At 34.8% G+C, this 22,692-nt stretch overlaps 1 protein-coding gene across 3 annotated transcripts in view; it reads right to left on the reverse strand.

The window, feature by feature from the left end:
- Positions 1-22,692, reverse strand: part of DPYD (dihydropyrimidine dehydrogenase) — an 807,016-nt gene that overhangs the window by 384,384 nt on the left and 399,940 nt on the right. For all 3 annotated transcript variants that reach the window (XM_057718457.1, XM_057718467.1, XM_057718475.1), the window contains exon 13: positions 4,300-4,515. In XM_057718457.1, the coding sequence (XP_057574440.1) occupies positions 4,300-4,515 (216 nt within the window). The remainder of the gene's footprint in view (positions 1-4,299; positions 4,516-22,692) is intronic.

A 22,692-nucleotide genomic window follows, 5' to 3' on the forward strand; every position in this document is an offset into this window, starting at 1 on the left:
TTCCCTAGATGGCACTGCCTCTCCATACTTGTTAGTCTTCCTCTAGGGTATTTATTTACTTGGAAGGAAAAAGAAACGACACCATATTTTAAAATCAACAATTCATTTATGTTAATAAGTTAGACAAATTTATGTCATGATGTCTCTGAGGGCAGAAATATAAAACATGGATGCAACTTATGAGAAGGCCGATTTGGGGACAATAAAAGGAATATATTTTTTAAATAGGTCTTTCTGTAGCTATAACACGCTGCATTGCCTTAAAGATCTAGTGTGTTCTGTCACTAAACGCATTCAAGAACAGGCTTCATTTCTTCTGTCAGTGCTCTTGACATATGAGCTTAGATAATTTGGCCAGATAATTTTTATCTCCCATCCTAATACTGTGCAATACTTACTCTGTTTTCTCAAAAATTCTCTGAGTTTTAAAGGCTTAGTCAACAATCTAAATCTTAATATACAATCTGTGCATTTAGAAATTCCACTGACATTTTCATTTTTAGACATGTATACATGTACTATAAAAGCAACCTAGGATATGAAAATTTTAAATTGGCCTTTTCTCCCTTGATTGAGATCAATACTCAGCACAATCAATTTTTTGTTTGTTAACTGTCTGTTCATATGGCTGGAAAAAAAATAAACTCAATATGCTGCTGCCAAGAAATCTATGCATTCATTTACTAATTCATTTATCCAAAAAATATTTATGAAACATTTATCAAATTCTTCCTATACACTTAGCATTGTGCTATGTGGTATAAGACTGTATTTTATGGAAACAGTTATAATCAATACTTTGATGCCAAAGAAATAATGAGGAAGCTTAAATATTTCTCAGATTTTAGTTTGCAGTATTTCATGTTGAGAGAGACTCATTATTTGTATACCTATTTACCTAATTATTTGATACTTATTAAAACAAAATATATGCATTCAAGACATTTTCTTACTAAAAATCAATTACAAGTGTACCATAATATCTATATATAGCTTATAAATGAAGTAAACTTATGCTTAGGTTTGAATTTGATTTAGGATAGTAACAAACATTTCTGAGTTTGTGTAGTGATGAAGATGCATGCACCCTGCAATTAGATATTGTATGTTTGCAGTATATAATATGTAGCTACCCAAAGAGAAAAAAATACATGATATAATTAACAAAATCAAAGTGTTTTATCTATTTTATATCAGTATAATGCAAACACAGGTCAGGAGGTTATGTTACGTGAAATCTAAACAATTTCTAATATTCCCAGTTAAACAGAATATTACTCTGGTTTGTCATAATAGTTTAGCTTTAATTAAGCTTGACAGATTGATTTCTCTCCTATGTTTTTAAACTTGAACTCAATATATATTTACATTAAAATTTTATAATTATATTTTAAATATCATTTTTATAATGATATTTCAAATACCATCTTTATAAAACATAAACAGAATCTCAAGCAATCTATGTATTTTGGGACGCTCTAGGAAAGTGTGATTTGGGAAGGAAGAATATAGTTAATAAAAGCCATCTTTGATGTTATTTAACACAAAAGCAAACACAGATCTTTTTATATTTGACATTAAAAATCTGATCATTTGCCTCCCTAAAGAAAGCACATACAGCTTTTATACAGACTGCACAGTAAAGAATAATAATACTTCTGTTTACTGAGATATCAACTGGCATTTCACTGTAAGTCAATGGTCTATCATTGCTACAGCATATTAGACCTCAATCTGGCATCTACAAATGTCAAGAGTATAAAAAATATATATATAGGATGAAAATCAAAGCATGTTCCAAACTCCCCAAAAAAATTAAAAGAAGGGAAACAAAGTTCACCTAAACATATTTGCTGCAGAAATCTGTGTAATATTCAGCTGTCAATCTAGAAAAACAACAAGGGAGCCACACTGTCAGTAGGATAGGATAATAAAATTTCCAGCAGATGTTCAGGCAGGGCTCTAATTTTTACTGAACTCCCTTGGTAAGCATTTAATTTCTTTATCATATGCAAGCTTGGCAAATTGTACTTCATCAAAACTGTATTGTGAAATATTAATATTTCATATGATAACAAAACTCCATAGAATAACCTTTGTCATATTAAGAGCACCCAAATTTCAAATGTCAAGACTCTGAATTTTAATACATTTTAAGTAGACTCTTGAAATCGCATACTAAATTGTAATAAGGCTAATCTAAATTGGTATGCTATAATGTCACACAAATGTATAATGCATATAATATTTTAATAGAGGCTGTGAAAAACATGTTTATAATACTCAGCTGTATACTACAATATTTCACCAATAAGAAAGCACAAAATTTGTAAGACAATAGTATATTCACAACAGATTTAATCATTAATTAAGGACAGTATAAGAAAACAAAACAAAAAAAAAACGTAGATCTCTACGAAGCAAACAGACTACTTTGCAAAATCATATATGGGAAATAATCATTTTTGAAAATAGAATTATATAAGCCCAAGGTGGCATCCTATTTATGTCACTACAATCTGAACAAATACATTTAAAAGTCTTTGCACAAATATTTTGTTGTACCCACCATCAAAGTAAGTAAAATGGAGCTTCCTAAAACCCCCATCATTATATTTTATGTGCCAAATTTACTTTGCATTTGTCCATAACTCTCCTTTCGAAGCAGCATCACGGACTTCTGAACTGATAGATTAAATTCAAATCGGAGGTTTAGAAGGAAGATAGCTCCCACATTTATTTCTGATGGTGATCCTAATAAAGGCAACTGCTCTTAGGTTACTGAAAGAGACGGCTTCACAAATCAAAACATGTCACCAACAGAGTAAAGAGAGATGTCTCTGATTAATCAGAATTCATTTCTTAGAAGCAAAGAAAACAGCAAATTCAAAGCACCTTTTTTTTCCTCTCCAATTCTTCACTTATACCTCATTAGCCATCTATTTCTGTTTACACATAAAATTTTTTAAATAGCATAACTAAAATAGTCATTAAGTGGTATCAGAGACTCAGTTTTTCTCAACAGATTGAACATTTAATTACAGCTTCTGAGTAATTCTTAAAAGAATTGAAATAAATACAAATATAATGTCAATATTCTACAAGGTTGTAAACAATTGATTAATGATATTCTAAAGCTAAATCCAATATGTTGTTTATTTTTACACTTTGTTTAACCAAAGTATTTCTAAGTATTTAGCCAATTTAAGAAAAAAACCTCCCCTTTAGCTATTTAAACATAAAAATATCTAACAAGTTTTTTTTTCCCCATGAACTAGTTTTCTAACTTTTGAGGATTCTCTAGATATTCTTGATCACACACATAGCATCTTGTAAAGCTGTCAGCATAAGACAGCCATGATGTTTTAGCCATAATAATGCCAGCTATTGATCCTAGTAAGAGGAGAAAGAAGAGATGGTGCTTAATGGTGCATATTTGTTCTCTATTATTTTCTTTGCCTAAGGATAAGTCTGATTTAAATAATGATACTCTTTTCTCAGCTACTAGATTCACACATTCTTATACATTAATTATTACTAACTACCGGTAAGTACTAAATACATCGATAGATGTAGCATTTAAAATTTTATCAATAAAGAGACGAAAAACATTAAATTTTGCTGCTCATTTCTAATTCAAAACCATATAAGGATGCAACCCTCTATTGCATAAATTACCCTACTCTGAAAACATTCACTTATATGCTTTCTGTACTTTAAAGAGTCCATCCCAACTTTAATATGTAGTTTATTTTCTATTAAGTATGTCTACTTGCAGTGTGAGTACAAAGTCATAATGTCAAATTAAAGTCAGGTATATGTATTTGGGGAAAGGTTTCTAGATGTAAAAACTCAAGAAGAATCTTCTTCCCAGCACCAGTAAGTTACGCTTAGTGATTCTTTTTCACAAGAATTGGATTCCAGGGTTATATGCAAATCAACTTCATTGTCTAACTTTAAGTTGAGTCATATGTCCTCATTCACACACATCCAGAAAACACAAAACTATTAACAATGCCAACATAAGAATTAGTGAGTCTGTGATTATTAAATGAAATAGATATTTTGCAGTATTTATATTTTTGATGATTCCTAGACAAATCACAACGTGAAATCTATGCCACTCCCCACACATGGGACAGAAGAATGGAAGGAAATTAAAGACTCATTTGTAATAATGTCTTATTCAGTAGTTTAACTGTTATTTCTTGGGCAGTAAAATCTTCCCATTATAATATTTATGCCCTAACTAAAATACATGATAGATATTTAAACATGACTTCAAAAATAATTGCTTACCTTATCAAGAGAGAAAGTTTTGGTCAGAGCAAAGCCCCATCCAGCTTCAAAAGCTCTTCGAATCATTGATGAACTGGTAGTCGGAGTTGCACTGGCAAGACCAAAAGGATTTGTAAACTTCAATCCAGCCATTTCCACACTAATGTCCACCAGATCAATAGGAGTATAAAAGAGGGGTAGTTCAGGCTTGGCAGAAACTGAAGCTCCATATTGTGACTGCAAAAAACCAAACAGCCAATAATTATTCTTGTATCACATCTGATTTTTCCATATAATCTTTTACAAAAATCACTTCAACACAGCATTTAAATTAATATAGATTACATTGATCTGTTTGGAATGATGAAAACGGGCAAAATAGTCAGTCAGCAGAGAACCAAATCATATAGTATCATCTTTTTCTTATTTAAAAAGCAGTATAGAGAATACTAACGGAAATAATATCAATAAACAGAAAAAACTACACTTAAAACATATTGAGATTTAAACACGAAAAGGAATAATTTCAGAATTTATCTTCCTGGTCCCATTAAACCAGCCTTTTCGTAATTAATTTGTGGCAATGTCTTTAGTGATCAGAGACATGGGCAACAAGCAAGTCAGGAGGCCTAAATTCAATTTCCAATAAACTCACTCTATTTATGAGATTTTAGAAAAGCCACCTAACACATCCTTGCCTTTTCTCCTTCACCGTTTTCAGTACAGCAACACAAATGCTGGTTGCCTAATTTCCTACCTCCTAGGGATACTGGAAAATGCAGGACATCATAAGCCACAGGCAGACATCTAATTTGGAAAGTGGGTAATGTACTCATGTGCATGAGGGGACTTTCTTTCTTCAGAAATCAAACAGGTATTAAACAGTTAATGTCAAAATCTTCAACTGGCTCTCAAACTGTAAAATTACTTTTGTTACATGAACATAGTAATAAAGCTACCTTGTATTATTGGAAAGATTCAACCAAAAAACCCTTTACAAACTGAAACATAGTGGGTACTTGTTAAATGTTGTCTCTCTGATTACAGAGGTTATTAAAGCTCTCATTAGGTTTGTTTGTAAAATGTCTCCATCTCTCTCCTTCTCTCCCTCCCTGCCTTTCTCTCTGTTTATCTCTGAAAGACAAATAATACTGGTAAATATAAAGAGGATGAATTTTCTTAGCCAAAGTGGTTACTGAATGGATAGGTCTAGTTAATTCTAAAGTAAGAACTATTTGCTCTTGTGAATCATCACTCAAAAGTTGTTTGAGCAGAACTTTAATTTTGCAGGAGTGTGTCTTGTGTAGATAAAGATTGCCATGACTTGCATAAAAATTATTTCTGGACCTCCACCATTTATAATGCAAAGTAAAGTTCACTTAATATGTAAAAAGGCATCAAACTTGTCAATTGAAAGACTAATGTGTCTCTGGTGCCTGCAAAGATGTGCCTGATGGCATCTAGGCTTCAGCTGTGGCAGGCATCTTCTGCCAAGAATGTTCTGGGTTTCAAGGCACATTTCTGAATATTGTACAGTTCTATTGTGAGGATAATTTCTCCTGCTCTCACATGGATTGCAATACTATTAAAAGGATTATTAGCAAAGACAAAAGGTACAATGTATAATATAAGGAAGTGGGGGATAATTTGAGGTCTCTGTGTTTGTGTGTCTGTGTAAGCCTGTACAGGGATAGGTGAGGAAACAGACATCTTCGGTAAGATTTTCTTAGCTCTAAATAATCATACTTTAAATTGAATCAAGGAAGTTCAGGTCAGACTAAGGAAGAATTTCCTGACACCACAGGTTGGTTAACACCGGGAAAATTTTAGAAGCATCTTCCATGTTTGAGGAACCTTAGAAACTTCAGGCAACCTTTGATCTGATGATAACAGCAGAAATACTTATGCTTCTATGTTCGTTATTAGGTGAGGTGAATGACACTACGTTTTCTCCTCTTCTTTTGGCTTTGTACTGAAATAACTTACCTCTTCAATCTCACAGAAGAATTTTAGTTTGTCAATAATTATAGCTATATAGCATTAGGCAATAGCCCAAGGAGGTATATATATATGTGTAGTTCAACTTGCATTTCTTAATTTATGTAGTTTTAAATACATAAAGCATTGCTTTCAAATTCTTAAGAAAGCTGCTGCCTTAATATTTAGAAAGGGAATGATGTGGACAAAACTTTGCAAGATTTTCCTTAAGCTTCAAAACAAAAACAAAGAGCAAACAACAAAACAACTAACAAAAAAATCAATATACACACAAAACTCTTCCAAATGAGAAGTATACCTTCTTATAAAATGTATATTTTATTTTATTGACTAAAATACTACGGATGTATATGAAGATAGGATATAACCTAAAATCTTTAATTGTAATAGGCAGTCTTTTTTCATATTGTTCGTACAGGACTATTTTTTTGTTTTGTCTTTGTGACTTTTTACCACAGTGTGGTGCTACAGCAGCCCAGTCTGTTTAACCCCACAATGTACTCAAGCCTTCATGTATGCTACATTTTCTGAAATCTAAAAGCCTATTCCCCTTTGTACCCTTACTCAGGGAACTTAAGCATCTCAAATTGCAGCTTTCACTACAAGGCTAACTTCTCCCAAATCCAAATTGCAACCTCCAAATTCAGATTTCAAAGAGACTTCAAGACCTTTGGATGTGGATACTTTGTTGTTAATTAAAACTCAACTCCTTCAAAATGTACCTCATTTTATTCCCTTCTAAAGAATACATTATCAGATTTTCAGTTTCAGACAATATTATTTTTCCAGTCATCCAACAGTGTTAGTAAATAACAAATGTAAGAAACAACCTAGATGTTGGATAATGAGGAGTAGTTCCCCAATGATGCTACCGTACAAACAATGTTATACTGGCATCAAGAGTGATACAGAAAAAAAGAATGTATTGACATAGAAGAGTGTTTATCCTGCAATAAGTGAAAAAAATAGTGATGAACAAAACAGACAAGGTCTCTGGAGCTTACATACAGAAAAACGTAAACAAAACTACCAACCAATCAACTGAACACAAAATTAAAACCACAGATCACTCATCACACTGCACTTGTGTCTGTGCATCATCTTATCTATCCCCACTAGCCTGAAATATAACCTAACACTTTCTTCACCCATCAAGCTTCTAATCATCCTTCCAAACACAGCTATTTCATGCAAGAATATGCTTCCTGGGGCATTTCTTTAATAGACTCCAAATATTGTTTAATGTAGCTGACTCTTTGATATTCTATAATTTAAAATATCGCTCTACCTCAGTAATCATCATACTGGCCTATACATGTTGATTTTCTCTTCAAACAGAATATAAGCTACTTGATGGCAGTGCCTACAACCTAGTCAAATTAGGATCTCCATTAGAGTTTGAAATATTAGCAATACATATGTTTATATTACATTATATCATATTATATATAAATACTCTTAAAGGTAACTCTACCCTCTATAGAAACAAAGATAAATAAAATCCCACAAGGCAACCTTCATTGTTTATATCTTTACAAGTATTTTTAATACACAGTGCTTTTCAACATTCTCACTGTCCTCTGTTGGATATCTCATTTATCTTTTATGCTCCGAAATTGAGGAGCCTGCTAATGTAGTTAAAACGGTTAAATACAGTAACTTGAATTTTAAAAATTTCCTCCCTTCTCTCCCCCTTCTAATGCAGGAATCATATTAAAATACGGACATCACCACAATCTCTCTGGTCATTCAAAATGGACTTAATAGAAACCAAAAGAAAATAACAGAATCAAAAGAGGCCAAAGTAATAAAGAACTGAGATCAGGATGGAGGGCAAGGGTAAAAATAGAGATTAAGGAAAAGCTAAATGTTCAGCAGATTTTTAGAGAGTAAAGCTAAAAAGTAACATTTCTTTTATAAAAGCCAGTGTCAGATATATGAGACACTGAGAATGAGAGAGATGTCTAAAGATGACTTTTGTAAAAGTTCGCTTTTTCCCTCTCAGAATTTTTTAGGGGAGACTGAGAAAAGACTTTAGTTACTTACAATTCAATCTAAAAAATAACTCCATGACATTCATAGACCATGAGAGGTCCCAAATTTATATGGGTTACACTTAAATTTTCTCATTTCATTTCCATCTACAACATCCTTCAAGGAGCTTCGCTACCTGCAGAATACAGCATAATCTCTTCAGCATTATATATTCCCTGTTGTGATCTGAACTCTTCCCTTTCCCTACACTTTCTAATCGCATCTTTCACCCTTTCTAATCTCATCTACTACCATTCCCTCACAACATCTTATGCTGCAGATTATTAAAGCGCTTGTAATTCCTCAAACAAAACAATACCATTAATGCATCTATGCATTATGACTTTTTATTTTTCCTAAAATATTCTTTCCTGCCTGGTTTTTCCGCTCTGAAAATTCGAACTAATCCTGCAAGAATCAGTCCTGTCACCTCCACCAGGAAACTTCCTCAGCTATCCACAAGTTCAGTTGTTCCCTTATCATACTCTGTACTTGGTTACTTACGTGTATGTGTCTCCTATCGAACTTACTTTCAGCACATAGCATAAGAATTAGCAGAAAGATGCTTAAAATATTTGTTGAATGCATCAGACTAGTGACCATGGGTACTTAGCCTCTTTTTACATCAGTTCTCGTAAGATGATAATCCATTTAGATGAAATAATCATTAACTGTATTCCAGATACTTAAAAAAAGTCCAACATTCTATTATTCTAATGAAGAGTAACATTCTGAAAGACTATTGAATTTAGCAAAAGCTCTCAAAAGAGCCATCTAGTAGGAATGGTAAATAATTGTTCTGGGCAATCAGGTTACTATGTAAATATAGGTATTCTATAATTCGGTCATATAAAGTGACATAAAAATTCACCTCAAATTTTCCAGGCTCCACCTTAAAATAACACATTTTTCTGCCCTCTATGACTTTTAACTTCCAGATTCAAATGGACTCCTTTGGTTCCAAGTAACAGAAACTAAGTTCAGAGGATTATTATGAGGGCATATAAGTATCTCATGTAACTCAGAAGGAATGCAGCAAGGCATCCAGGAAGGGCTGGGAATCCTTGTGAAAGCCAAATGATCTGTCTCTTCCTCTCTCCTCTGTTATGTGCATCTAGGTTTATTCTGTCTCTGAAAATTGACTTCCTCTGCTGCATTATCCAGAATGGTTGATACATTATAGGTCTAGCCCAGTCATTTTTAACTCTACATGCTAAAACATTTGGAGAGTTTTTTTAAATTCTGATGTCTTGGCAAGAGAGACTCCATACTAATTACATCAAAATTGTTCCGAGTAGGACTCAAGCACTGTAATTTTAAAAAATCTCTCCAAGAGATTTCACTGTGCATCCAAGCTTGAAAATCATTTCTTTAGCCATATTGATGCTTCTCCTAATTCTTATTCTCAAGTGAGACATTCAAGTTTAGCCACCATCATTTTAAATGTCTACCTTATTCAAACAAGCTGGGCACCTACTCTAAAAAGTGCTCACATGGGGATCTTTATCTGCTTAAAAGGCATCAGTTCTGACAACTATCAATACATTTTCCAAATGTTAAGGCCCACTGTAAAAATAGGTCACCTACTTTATTCTCAAAATGAAAAAGATACTTGTCTATTTGCAAATAATACTTATGCCAGACCCAGTGATAAGTGTTTTGTACTTATTCTCTCTTTTTGATCACAACTCTTCAAGTTAGGCATTATTTTCCTATTGAAGATGAGGAAAGTGAGGTTCAAAGAAAGTAAATTACTTGTCCAAAGATAAGCAGCTAATAAATAGTAGAGCAAGATCTGAATTCACACCTTTCACTTACTACATTATATCAAGTTGCCCCTATTTACATAAACATTGTTTTTCTAAAGTATTATTGCTCTCAAAATAGGAAACTAACCTGAAAATTATTCATGATGATTTGATTGAACACACACACACAACACATGTGTACATTCATTGAAAAATCTATTATCAAAAATGAAAAGTATATACCATTCAGATTTTACTGAGATAATCATAATGCCTTTCATTTGAGAATAGAAATAAAAACAAGTACAATCCTACACTACAATGACCTATTATTTCATTATTATATGATTATTCTCTACCACTGGTATTCTTCTAGTATACCTGGCTGGGTCATGGAATCATAGACAGAGAAATCTCATGTATAATAGTTATGTTGTTGAAGGAAAAGCAAATCACATCATAATTATGTATCCCAATTGCATTTTTCCCCTAATGTGCTTTACTAGAATGATTTTTTTTAAAAGCACTGTTAAAAGCAAACCTATTGGTAGTGCTATCTTTGATTGAAGAAGAGAAAATAACTATTACTATGTTGCTTCCAATTTAAAATCCTCAAACAGCTTTCACTTACTCACTTTATTTATATTTCATTGTGATATAACTACAATGGTCCCTATCTTGGGGTACAGCTGCTCTAGAAGCATCCATTCTGATATTATTTTAAGGCAAAGAATAAATAACATTGTGTAGCTACTTGCAACTAGATTAATTCATAGGCTGGATTAATGCATTAATTAACTCCAGCTCAGTTACTTTGCCCTTTGAAGAAATATCTGAGGGAAAAAACTTGCAAAGCAGAAATTAATTTGGATTAGCTGCTTCCATGATGGAAAGGCCTAGGTACAGTGATTATAATTATAACATAAAATCAGATTTCATTTCTCCATTTGAGAAATTATTATTTGTAATGAAAATTTCAGAAAGATATGAGGCTATAAAAAAGTTTCTAAAACATAATGATCCCACTTTATTCACTTCTTTAAAAGACCATATTCACATTGCTTTTAATAAGATATTTGGTAAGGTTACAAAATTAAATGATGTTAACTCAAATCAATGTGATCTTTTTCTCCATCTAAACTCTACCTCCACCCCTAACTACCAGCTGTTAAGCAACTCAAGGTAGTATCGTGCAAACATTCCTCTGTTCTTCAATGAAAAAAACTATTCCTTCCCCAGTTTTTCCCATTTACTTTATGAGACTACAGTTTATCCAGCTTAAGCCAATAAACTGTGAATCATTCTTGATGTTGTTCTCTCTCATTTCCCATTTCTCTTTCACCAGCAAATCTAATGAAAGTGTCTCCAAAATACATGAATCCAAGCACTTCCATCCATTTTCACTGCCACTATTATCTCTTACTGGGACTATTTCTTACTGGTTTCCCCACTTTCCTTGCCTCCTGCTGGAATCCACGCTTTACTTTGCACCAGAATAGCCTTTTAAAAAAATTAATTTGATTGTTTAAAAATTTCATTGACTTCTCATTGCATTTTGTTAATATTCAAACAATTATAGTCTGCAAGATCCTTCATGGTTTCGTCCTGTGTCCCTATTCAAACCTACCTTATGCCACTCTCTATGTAAATATACATATCAGTCACATGTGACTTCCACCAAACTCTATCTTTCCCTAGGGGTCTGCACTTACTATTCTCTCTATCTGGCTTTTTTTTTTTTTTTTTTTTAAATTCTTCAGTTTCCATGTAAAACTTTACTCCCACTGCCAAGTACCAGCACTTTTAGCAACTGCTATGGACTGAAATTGTTTTTTTTCCCAGATTCATATGTTGAAGCCCTAACCCCCAAAGTGATGGCTTTTGAAGGTTACTTAGGTTTAGATGAAGACTGGGCTTTTGAAGGTTACTTAGGTTTAGATGAAGTCATGGAGGTGAAGCCCCCATGATGGGATTAGAGCCTTTATAGGCAGAGACACCAGAGAGCTAGCTCACAGCTCACTTGTGCTTCCCTCTCTCTCTCTCTCTCTTTCTATCTCACTCTCCACCTCTGAGTACACAGCGAGAAGGTGGCCATCTACAAGCCGGGAGAACTCTCACCAGAACCCGATCATGCTGGCACCCTGATCTCAGACTTCCAGCCTCCAGAACTGTGAGAAAATTAATTTCTGGTGTTTAAGCCACCCAGTTCATGGTGTATTGTTATGGTGACCTGAACTGAATAGTACAGCAACCGAATGTAGAATCACCAATGAGCCAAGTGAACTTGTAAAATGTGCTTCCTAAATCTCATGTGTCCCATGACCTAAAATGTTTCCTAGGCATATTCAATTTTTCAACAATATTTATGAAGTGCCTACTATATGGTAGACATTGTGACCAGATCTAGGAACATGGCAGTAAACAAAGTACACTTTCTAGTTTCATGGATTTTATACAGAGTGGTAGGGGGTAGGTGGTAGGATACAAACACAAACATAGATTAGTGTATCTGTGTGTGTGTCCGTGTGTGTGTGTGTGTGTGTGTGTGTGTGTGTGTGTGATATTGCGACTCATAATAAAAGATATATATTTGGTTTTTGTCCTGTTTCTGGCACATTGTTCTTAAAACTCTTGGACTTTCCTCAATGACGAATGCAATGAAGGTGTCTTTTGCTATGTCAATGAGGTGACTTTTGGAAAGAACCAAAGGATGGGGGCTGGTTGCCAGGAGAATCAACCTTGTGGTAAGTTCGAACTTTTAGTTTCTGACTCCCTGACCTCAGTGGAGGGGAGAGGGGATGTAGGTTAAATCAATCGCCAATGGTCAATGATTTAATCAATCACACCAAGGTAATGAAGCCTCTATAAACATCCAAAAGGACAGGGTTTGGACAGCTTCTAAGTTAGGAACATGAGATTTGGGTGAGAGTGGTATGCCTGGTGAAGGCATGGAAACTCCATGCCCTTTTCCATATCTCACCCTATGTAATATTTCTTCCATCTGGCTGTTCCTGAGTCACATCCTTTTATAATAAACCAGTGATCTAGTAAGTAAAATGTTTCTCTGACTTCTATGAGCCACTCTAGTAAATTAATTGAACCCAAGGCGGGGGTGGGGGTGGTTAATGGGAACATCTGATTTATAGTCTGTCAGTCAGAAGTACAGATAACAACCTGGACTTGTGATTGGCATCCTGGGTTGGAGGGGGTCGTTGGAACCTCCAATCTATAGCTGGTTAGTCAGAAACATAGGTGATAACCTGGGCTTGGTGACTGATATCTGAAGTGGTGGAAGGGAGGAGGGTATCAGTCTGGTGGGACTGACCTCTTCCCTGAGGAATATAACACATCTCCAGGTACATAGTGTCAAAATTGAGTTAAATTTTACAGGATACCCAATTGGTGCCCCAAACATGGCTTGGTGGTGCACAGAACCACTTCCTCTTCACACACACATGTTGATATTAAGTCCAGAAACTCAAAATATTGTGTCTTAAAGTGGCTTTTCCTCCGAAACAGAATGTAGAATGTGTGGGTTAGGGAATAGCATGGCTGGGGCCAGGTAAGTTTTCCATCTGGAAACCACAGAGGTTTCTTTAATAAAGTAACACCTGAGCAGATATTAGAATGAGGTTAGCAAAGAGTCATGCATATATCTTCAGAGTTTTGGTATACCCTTTTTATGACTTTGAAATGACTAACCCAATTTATCAATTTAGCTACAGCAGTAACATTTGTTTCTACTTTCTAGTGATTATAATATTATCCATTAAGAAAACAGAATGTATCAGTCCTCCTAAGCAATAGAAATAAAAGCAAAAATAAACAAATGGGACCTAATCAAACTTATAAGCTTTTGCACAGCAAAGGAAACCATAAACAGGTTTAAACAAAGAGACAACCTATGGAATGCAAGAAAATATTTGCAAGTGATGAGACCGACAAGGGATTAATTTCCAAAATATATAAACAGCTCAATAACTAAATAAATAAATAAACAAAAACCCAAGCAAAATATGGGCAGAGGACCTAAATAGACATTTCTCCAAAGAAGACATCCAGATGGCCAATGGATACATGAAAAGATGCTCAACATTGTGAATTATTATAAAAATGCAAATCAAAACTACAATGAGGTATCATCTCACACTGGTCAGAATGGCCATCAACAAGTCTACAAATAATAAATGCTGGAGAAGGTACAGAGAAAAAGGAACCCTCCTACACTCTTGGTGGGAACGTACATTGGTACAGCCACTGTGCTAAACCTCTAAACAGTATAGAGGTTCCTTAGAAAACTAAAAATATAGTTATCATATGATCCAGCAATTCCACTTCTGGGCATATATCCAGAGAAATCTCTAATTTAAAAATATACATGCACTCCACTGTTCACAGAAGCACTATTTACAATAGCTGAGACATGGAAGCAACCTAAATGTCCAGCCAGCCACAGATGAAAGGATAAGGAAGATGTGGTATATATACAATGGAATATTGCTCAGCTATCAAAAAAAAAAAAAAAGGCAAAATAATGCCATTTGCAGCAACATGGATGGACCTAGAGACTGTCAAACTGAGTGAAGCCAGAGACAGACAAATATCATATGATATCACATATGTGGAATCTAAAAAATAATACGAATGAACTTATTTACAAAACAGAAAGAGACTCACAAAAATAGAAAACAAACTTATGGTTTTCAAAGGGGAAGAGGGGAACAAGGATAATTAGGAGTTTGGGATTAGCTGATACAAACTACTATATACAAAACTGATAAACAACAAGGCCCTACTGTATACCACAGGGACTATATTCAATCTCATATAAAAAATTACCATGGAAAAGAATAAAAAGAATATAGATATATACGTATATATGTATAACCGAATCACTTTGCTGTACCCCAGAAACTAACACAACACTGTAAATCAACTATGCCTCAATAAAATTAATTTTTAAATTAATTTTTGAAAAAGAAAAGAGCATGTAGACTATTACACAGAACCTCTACTTCGTAAAACCATAAGGGTCAGTTAAAAGTATAAAATAGTACTTTAAGAAATGGCTTCGAAGTTAGCTAAGGATCCCCCCCAAATAATAAATAACATGTTGACAAATTTTCAAAAACGTCAGTCAAGAAGGCAACAATTGTCATATTCACAGGCCCAGGGGCAAAGGTGGCGATACTGCTGACAAGATGTCAATGACTAGTGTAAGAAAAGCCTGGTGACCAGCACAGGGTGGTGCCTGAAGCAAATCCATGTAGCACAAAGGAGCCAGTGAGAGCCAGGTGCGGGTGATGAAGGTAAAGAAAGGAAGCTGACATTTAAGAGAGGTGACAGCAGCATTGTTAAATATTAAGGCTTGGAATAAAAACCTCAAAATCGTAAGTCAACAACCTGTCAGGCACTCCCTGTTTTTGTGTTGAGCTATGAACTCTTATATTTCTGGGAGGAGAAGTCTCCGATACAGGCTAAGGTGGGGATAGGATGCAGGGAGAAAACCAGCATAGTCTCTCAGAGATCGCTTTGCCACCCTCAACAGGTCAGTTAGGTCTCTTTAAAACTCATTTGTCTCATTTGTAAAACTATTGTGAAGGATGTTGTGGGAATCAAACGAGAAAAAGTATAACTCTGGTATGCTCATTTTCACCCTTTCATTTCCATGTTAACCGTACCCCACCACCTGCTTTAGCAGCTGAAAGTAGTATTTCCCACCAATGATCCGAGGGAATTTGTAAAATCTACTTCCTGAACCTCCCAGGCCCCGTAATCCTCAGGATATTCAGTTTTTCAACCACAGGTATCAAGTGCCTACCATGAGGGATGCGTTTGTCGGCCAACCAGCTACACCTACTATGAGGTAGGCATTGTTCTATGCACAGAGGACGCCCTAGAGAACAAAATGGACAGAAAAATCACATTGATGGCTACAGTCCCATGGGATGTTGTCCGGCATGCAGTGACTGTGCAATATATGCTACGTGATCCAAAAATGAAATAACATAATTTCGTGGGGAAGTTGTATGGATTACAAAAGCCCAGTACCCTTGTTCTCATCCACACTCTGGTACAGAGGTCTCTGATGACTGGCAGGAATGTACCTATGTGTTCTGCCTTCCACAAGCTCAGCTAAAGCTTAGCCAAGAGAACACAAGGAGGAAGAGGCTGGATAGTTACTGCAAAGAACAGTAGTGCTGAGGATGCAAAACCTTGGGTTCTAGCCCCAACATGGCCATTACACAGTTTCACGCCTTAACAATGGCTTTACATTTCTCCTGTTCCTTTGTGTGGATCCTATTGCTGTCTTTATCTCTTTGAGGATCTTTAACATATTTATTTTAAAGTGCTTTCAGAAGATAGTTCTACTATTCAATTCTCCTGTAACTTGAATTTACTCTTTCAAAGTCTGTTCCTCAGCTTCCCGTCCTGTGTGCTAAAGGGTTAAATCAAATGATATCCACATCCTCCTCAACCAACTTCGGCACAGTTTTCTCATTTGTAAAACAGGGGGAAGATGGTTACTCCAGAGGTAATTTTTTAGTATAACATGAATGCTAAGCCCCTAAAAAGGTAATGAACATATAACAGGTATTCAATAAATAAGATTCTTTATTTTTAACATGTATCCTTTTTACAGATGAAAATAGTGAGGCACAAGATAACACATTAGAGACTTTAGAAGGTCTCAAGTCTTTAAAGTGGGAAGTCCACCTCTATAAATACATTGTGCTATCTCAGAGCCATTAGTGAGATAACCAAAAGGCAACATGACATTCCCTAAGGTCTGAGGCCGAATTAATGAGTAATTATGTCAGGGCTTGAACCCAGGTCTCTTGACTTTTAGGCTTCCATTACAACACCTTATCAGGATATTTTTCTTTTTTTTTAATTTTTATTTTATATTGGAGTACAGCTGATTAACAATATTGTGTTAGTTTCAGGTGTACAGCAAAGTGAATCAGTTATACATATACATGTATATTTTCTTTTTCAAATTCTTTTCCCATTTAGGTTATTACAGAATATTGAGAAGAGTTCCCAGTGCTATACAGTAGGTCCTTGTTGGTTATCTATTTTATATATAGTAATATGTCCATTACAATCCCAAACTCTGATTCTTTACAACTTGTATAAGATTCAACTTTACTAAATTATTGGATGCAGAGGACAAAATTTTAGCTAAAATTTTGAATTGTTATTTTGCATTTGAATTTCCCCCAGAAAACTAAAGATTTTTAGTGCTTTGTTCTACTGCAATATTGTCCTTAACATCATACAGCCCCAGGCATCAAGATGTTAAAGATTTGGCACAGAATTCTTAACACCTATAGCCCATTTGGACCAAGTGACACTGCAGTGGCTAAGTTCTTTTATTCAACATCAGCACACACTGAGATCAGGTTCTATATGGCATGGATCAGATTTTTCAGAGTTATTTTTTCTACCCACTCTAATCTCGAGTTATCTGCCTGAAGTAGCAATCTACTGCTGTATTGGTAAGGAAATATTCTGCCTTTATGGAGACAATTTAATTTTAAATTATTTTTCAGGTCAAATGCTGCCACTTAATAAGGTTTGGAACCTTATACAAAGTCAATAAAAGGCATTAAAATTACTTATTAGTCATGGCATTTTCTTCCCCTATCACCAACTAGATAGTTTTGTTTTGATAGCTCCATTAGATATAGGCTCATTCCTCATTTTTTCCTTGATTTCCTTTTACAACATATAGATGACATAAAAAATAAATTCCCCTTCATACACAAAAAGCTATACATTATTAAAACTGAATTTTCAGTAGAAAAGTGTCAACTCTGATAGTTAATAATTACTTTAAACGTTTGTTAGGGAATACACCAAAAATTAACATGAACGTACCACCAAAAGGCAAATTCTATAGACAGTACTATACGGTTTACTATATGCTTATTTACAAGCACTTGAAATGGACTTTATTTTTCAATAACTGTAAGCAAATTTAACTTTACTACTTCCTATTGAAAGGGATAAAAATGAGATGACATTCATTTCTGATTTTTGTTCAGCCTAAATGTCCAGTTTCCCAATGAGAAATTGGGCTGAAGTCATCTCAATACTGTGATCCTGACCAAGTGGAAAAAGTTAGCATGGAAACAGCATTTAGCCATGATATCCTTCAATATTATTTTTCGGAGGCTATCACTATCTCAAACTAACTCCGTTATGATTTAAAACTGTCTTTTTATTGATATTCATTGTTTTTCAACCTGACAGTAGCCGATGATTTATATCAATTTTCTCTTAACACAGGAATTAAAGAGTTTGAAGTATATCTTAAACTACAGGACACTTTTTCAATAGGTCTCAAGATTTTAATACAGCTGTCATTTGAAAAGCCTTAACCCCTCTCAGTTGGAGAAGAGTTTAGAGAAGAAACCAGCTCCTTTGATAAGATTGTTTTTATCTGAAGCAGTGGAGAATTCAAAAATTAGTATGACATATTGATGATGCCTTTTTTAAAAGGCATTTTTACTCTCTAAGTAGAAGAATACTGCAGCTGGCTGTCAATCATTAAACCACAAATGAAGTCCTTTGCCTGGCTAGGAGATTTGCAACTACACCAATGCTGGTAAACTAACTACCAAATTATAGCCTTTTCTCCTGCCTCACCCAGATTTCACAGGGGCTGCACACCCAAATAAATGCCTCTTGGCTACCCATTCATCTAACAGCTGGAAAGATGACACTTGACATTTGGAAACTTTCCTGTGAAGATTGCTGCAAGGCTTTCCCATTAGCTTCCTGGTGAGACTGTAAGGTCGAATAAGCTGCCTCAAAACCTGCAAAGGGTAACGGAAATACTCTAATATTAAGCCTGTGCAATTTAAATTTCTAATTCTCAAATCATAGTTCTTCAGATATTGTAGAAACCACTGGTATATTTCAGGGCAAAAGAATGCCTTTGAAGATGTGGAATTAAAGTGATATTTTAAGCAATGATGATGATAAGTGTCTTTTACTTAAAGTTGGCACTGAAGGTCTTCTAAGCAACAGAGATTTGGACATAGATAACTTCTTCCAAGTTTGTCTTCTAAAATCCCAGACTGTCATATTTTTAGCAACTGTTTATCTTTGTCCAGAACAGAAATCTTAAACAGAAGGCACTGTCACTACCATTCTTTAGGCTGTATTTTCACATCATATAAGTTATTAGAGATAGCTTCAAAATTTTAACAATCTAACAATGTGGGTTTGTTTGGAAAATCATTGACCTCTACATAAAATAAAATTGTAAATATTCCAATATTATGAAAATGCTGTGATCTTATAAATCTTTCAAGTATAAATATAGGACTCTTTTTCTTTAGAAAGAGACCTTTTAAAGAGACCCCCAGATCAAAAAGTTTTAATAACCTGACTGTTCGCTAAAGATATTAGAAAGACAAAATCCCTCACATAATCTCAAATCCTAAAAATGGCAGAAGGTGAAAGATTTCATTTATTGATATGAAAGCACATAATTCAATTAGCTTTATAGCAAGGATCCTTCTGCACTGTGCCTAATTTTGAATCCCCCATCTTCAAAGTGTCCTTACAATTTTCTATTCTTGCTTGTTAACTCAGTATTTCCCATGTGAAAGATTCACAAGAATGAATAGGCCTCTCTAAATGTTCAGTCATGTATCTAAATGTAGATAAAATTAATAAAATGATTAAAGAGGAAAATGAAACATATAAAAATATATGCAGAAGGGCATTGAAGAAACAGGAGCCATGAATGATATAACTCTGAATCTTGAATTAATCACCATCTGAGACTGAAATCACTTTTTAAAAGTCAATTTAGAGATGCTGAATTTTACCCTATTAGCAACAATGACAGATAGGGATCCCTCTGGATGGGCATCTCATGTCCCCAAATCACAAACCAACACAAACACAAACCTAGCTTTCTCACAACATTCCATCAACAAATCCACCAAGAGGAGTCTTAGCTCACACAGAGATCATGAAATATTTAGCAATGAATAAACAACTCCTTTCTCTTCAAACTAGAATCACAACTACCATGTACTCACTCACTCTATGGTGGGACTATGGCATGACTCTCTCTCCACTAGGTACTGAAATCACAAATTTGTTTCACATAGCCTATTGAACTACCATCAGATGGTAATGACTTTCTGTCACTCTTGGCCTGGGGCAGATCTGAACTAGTGACCAAGAGGTTAAAGGCCCTGTATCTCATTACCAACCTCCTGAGATATCTAGTTCCTTCACCAACTAGTGATTCTTTTGTGCCTCAATCAAACCAAAAGAAAATACACAAAAACCTCAAGCAGTAGAGAAGCAGGACATCAAGGAAAGGAATTTATGATACTTTTGAAGAACTTTACACACATCTATATCAAAATATACCCATACACTACACACAACTGAGTAGAATCACATTAACTGTGAGAGCAATTCATTATAACCTTCATTAAAATATCATATAAGCTTCACTGAAGCACAACGACACTGTAGAAAGTGGAGCTGAAAAACACTGTAGAAAGCTAAAACTTAAAAACTACCTGTGCTCTGTGATCATATAGGGTTAGGAAAGACATTTTAGATCTAGTATGATGCCAGAATATTTATGTCTGTATCTTGTATATATGTTCTAAGATAATTTTGCCACAAGAATTAATTTCAGAAGGGATTGACAAAATGGAAAGTATAACATAAAGAAATAATCATAAATGAAATAATCATAACAGTATCAGGCACTTTAATATGGATAATTATTATAAGAATATGGCATATTTAATTAAGGTAAATTTTAAGAAAGGAAAAAAAGAGTATCATTTGGGAAGATGCATGTAGACAAATTCATATATAAAGAAGGAACACTGAAACTAAACCAATAATAAAATTAACTTTTTTTTCTTTTTTAAGCTCTTTATTGGAATATAATTGCTTTACACTCTTGTACCAGCTTTTGAGGTACATCAAAGTCAATTAGCTGTATTTATAAATATATCTCCATATCCCCTCACTCCCACGACTCCCTCCCACCCTCCTTGTCCTGGGCCGCTAAGGAATCACCCATCATCGAGTTGATCTCCCTTTGTTATACAGCAACTTCCCACTAGGTATCTATTTTACAGTTGGTAGTGTATATATGTCTATGCTACTCTCTCACTTTGTCCCAGATTCCCCTTTGCCCCCCCGGCTCCCCAACCCGAGGTCCTCCTGTCCATTCTCTGCCTCTGCATCCTTAATCTTGCCCTGTCACTGAGTTCATCAGTACCATTTTTTTTTTTTTTTTAGATTTCGTATATATGAGTTAGCATACAGTATTTGTTTTTCTCTTTCTGGCTTACTTCACTCTGTATGACAGACTCTAGGTCTACCCATGGCATTACATATAGCTCCATTTCATTCCTTTTTATGGCTGAGTAACAGTCCATTGTATATATGTGCCACATCTTCTTTATCCATTCATCTGTCGATGGGCATTTAGGTTGCTTCTATGTCCTGGCCATTGTAAATAGTGCTGCAGTGAACACTATGGTACATGTTTCTTTTTGGATTATGTTTTTCTCTGGGAATATGCCCAGTAGTGGGATTACTGAATCATATGGTAATTCTTTTTTTAGGTTTTTAAGGAACCTCCAAACTGTTTTCCATAGTGGCTGTACCAACTTACATTCCCACCAACAGTGCAGGAGAGATCCCTTTTCTCCACACCCTCTCCAGCATTTGTTGTTTCTAGATTTTTTGATGATGGCCATTCTGACCCGTGTGAGGTTATACCTCATTGCGGCTTTGACTTGCATTTCTCTAATGATTAGTGATGTTGAGCATCTTTTCATGTGTTTGTTGGCCATCTGTATGTCTTCTTTGGAGAAATGTCTATTTAGGTCTTTCGCCCATTTGTGGATTGGGTTATTTGCTTTTTTGGTATTAAGCTACATGAGCTGCTTATATATTTTGGAGATTAATCCTTTGTCCACTGCTTCATTGACAAGTATTTTCTCCCATTTTGAGGGCTGTCTTCTTGTCTTGTTTATGATTTCTTTTGCTGTGCAAAAGCTTTTAAGTTTTATTAGGTCCCATTTGTTTATTTTTGATTTGATTTCTATGATTCTAGGAGGTGGGTCAAAAAGGATCTTGCTTTGATGTATGTCATAGAGTGTTCTGCCTATGTTTTCCTCTAGGAATTTTATACTGTCTGGCCTTACATTAAGGTCTTTAATCCATTTTGAGTTTATTTTTGTGTTTGGTGTTAGGAAGTGTTCTAATTCTTTTACATGTAGCTGTCCAATTTTCCCAGCACCACTTATTGAAGAGGCTTTTTCCCATTATATATTCTTGTCTCCTTTGTCAAAGATAAGGTGCCTATTTGTGCATGGATTTACCTCTGCATTCTCTATTCTGTTCCATTGATCTTCCTTTCTTTTTTTGTGCCAGTACCATACTGTCTTGATCATTGTGGCCTTGTAGTATAGTTTGAAATCAGGAAGCCTAATTCCACCAACTCCATCTTCCCTGCTCAAGATTGCTTTGGCTATTCGGGGTCTGTTGCATTTCCATACAAATCATAAGACTTCTTGTTCTAGTTCTGTGAAAAATGACATTGGTAATTTGATAGGGATTGCATTGA

Source organism: Hippopotamus amphibius, chromosome 1 (genome assembly GCF_030028045.1).
Source record: "Hippopotamus amphibius kiboko isolate mHipAmp2 chromosome 1, mHipAmp2.hap2, whole genome shotgun sequence".
Taxonomy (NCBI): domain Eukaryota; kingdom Metazoa; phylum Chordata; class Mammalia; order Artiodactyla; family Hippopotamidae; genus Hippopotamus; species Hippopotamus amphibius.